This window comes from Perca fluviatilis, chromosome 5, assembly GCF_010015445.1.
Source record: "Perca fluviatilis chromosome 5, GENO_Pfluv_1.0, whole genome shotgun sequence".
Taxonomy (NCBI): domain Eukaryota; kingdom Metazoa; phylum Chordata; class Actinopteri; order Perciformes; family Percidae; genus Perca; species Perca fluviatilis.
In genome coordinates this window covers 43,181,483-43,183,982 of record NC_053116.1, presented here as the reverse complement: position 1 = coordinate 43,183,982, position 2,500 = coordinate 43,181,483, and the positions used below count along the sequence as shown (strand labels likewise).

At 28.7% G+C, this 2,500-nt stretch overlaps 1 protein-coding gene across 1 annotated transcript in view; it reads right to left on the bottom strand.

Moving 5' to 3' along the window:
* The window catches only part of LOC120559837 (PHD finger protein 20-like), a gene marked incomplete at its 5' end in the record, with an annotated part of 18,170 nt that extends 18,147 nt beyond the window's left edge, over positions 1-23 (bottom strand). Inside the window, 1 exon segment of the mRNA XM_039801869.1 lies at positions 1-23. This exon segment is cut by the window's left edge and continues 79 nt beyond it. Coding sequence (XP_039657803.1) covers positions 1-23 — 23 coding nt within the window.
* Positions 24-2,500: the final 2,477 nt, after the last annotated feature.

Here is a 2,500-nt window from a genome sequence, read left to right as displayed (position 1 = left end):
TCCAGCTGGGACAGGAGTCATTACTGTGAACATGAGAAACAGGAGAAAGCTTTTAGGACACCCAGAATGCATTTCAACCCACAGGATACATAGTTTAAACCCCTGAGAGAAGGGACAGGTCTGTGGGGGATGGGTGTTTCCCTCATCCTGTTTAAAGGCAGACTATACAACTTTTCTCTCTTCAGTCCCCCTACAGGATGTCTCCTGGGACTACAGCATGTCTCCTGGGACTACAGCATGTCTCATAGGACTACAAGATGTCTCCTGGGACTACAGGATGTCTCATGGGACTACAGCTCGCGCTACGCGAGCTGTAGTCCCATGAGACATCCTGTAGTCCCAGGAGACATCCTGTAGGGGGACTGAAGAGGGTAAAGTTGCATAGTTGTCCATCCAGGTCAAAAGTGCATTTGAATTTTGGGCTCTTTTGTATGCTTTTGACACTTCTTTCAACGTTTTATTTTTAACTTGATGGTCAATTAACCTAATTTAAATGACATCGCACCTAATTTTTGAGTTAAAAAAGCAGAAATGATGAATTATTTTGACTAATATTTAAGAACAGAGGATGCTGGGTGAATCACAGACTGGTTTATGTCAAAATTTTAGTCTCGATACTGTTTTTAAAACACCCAAAATTCAATAAAAGTAGTCATTAATCTTACGTGCAAAGATCGTTGTATGGGTTCAATACAACCGGCCATCCATGTTACTTTGGGCCATTTTGTCTCAAAGAAACCCATATTATCTGATATAAAGACTTGGAAGACAACACAAGAGTTGAAATCAAAGCCATGGCAGCTGGAGCGTTGATTCTCCCTGCAGCCAGAAGCTCAGGCACCTGGCTGGCCCGTGACCACGCAGTACGCTTAAGGCTTAAGGCTCTTCATTTTAATTTAAAAAAATTTAAATTATACTGGATGCAGCCCAGCTGGCGTGTGCAAATGTGACGTCATGAGATCACCGTGACTATTTAAACCCACGCTGGTGGTGGCGACACTAGCTGCAGTCTTCTCCTGAACAGAGGGGACGCTAATGAGGAAAGGCTGCCGACGCTGCTCTTTCTACAGACTAGAAGAAGAAGAAGAGCCGCGCACAACCTCGGCTCGCGCGCTATAAATCCAGGCGCGCCGGTAAAGTCTCCGTCATTCTGACGTCAGGGTGGCGCGCCACCTTGGATGCGTCTCGTATAGTCCACGTGTCGGGGATCCTCGTACCAGACGTCTGCTGCTATACATCACCACACCGGTATTATAAGAAGAAAACCTTCTCAGAGTCCAGACTACACTCTACAGTCACACAGCTCTGCCTCAACATGCTGCGCTTCATTAATCATTATTATTATTATCATTATTATTATTATTATTATCATTATTATTATCATTATTATTATTATCATCATTATTATTATTATTATCATTATTATTATTATCATTATTATTATTATTATTATCATCATTATTATTATTATCATCATTATTATTATTATCATTATTATTATTATCATTATTATTATTATTATCATTATCATTATTATCATTATTATTATTATCATCATTATTATTATTATTATCATTATTATTATTATCATCATTATTATTATCATCATTATTATCATTATCATTATTATCATTATTATCATTATCATCATTATCACATTATTATTATTATCATTATCACATTATATTATTATTATTATTACATACTATTACATTATTATTATCATCATCATCATCATCATCATCATTATTATTATTATCATTATTACATTATATATTATCATTATTATCATTATTATTATTATCACATTATTATTATTATTATTATTATTACATTATTATTATTATCATATTACATATTAATTATCTCATTAATATTATTATATAAACAATTATCATATAACATAAACACAATTATTATTATATTATATATACATTATTATTATTATTACATACAAATTAACAAATTAATACATTATTATTATTATCATATCATTAATTATACAATTAATCATATTATATTATTATAATAAAAAATTATTATTAATTACATCAATTATTATTATATATTATTATATATTACATATAATTATTATTATTATATTATTATTACATTATCATCATTATTATTATCATTATTATTACATATATTATTAATTATATTATAAAATAAATAAAATTATTATTAAAATAAATAAAAATATCATATATTATTATATTAATTATATAATTATCATATATTATTAAATTAATTATCAATAAATATATATACAATATATATATAAATATTATTATCATATTATATTATTATTATTATAATTATTATTATATAATATTATTATTTATATATTATTATATTATCTATTATTAATATCATTATCATATTATCATTATTATTATATATCATCATCAAAATTATCACATCATCATCACACATCATCATTATTATTATTATTATTATTATTATCATTATTATTATCATCATCATTATTATTTGTGCG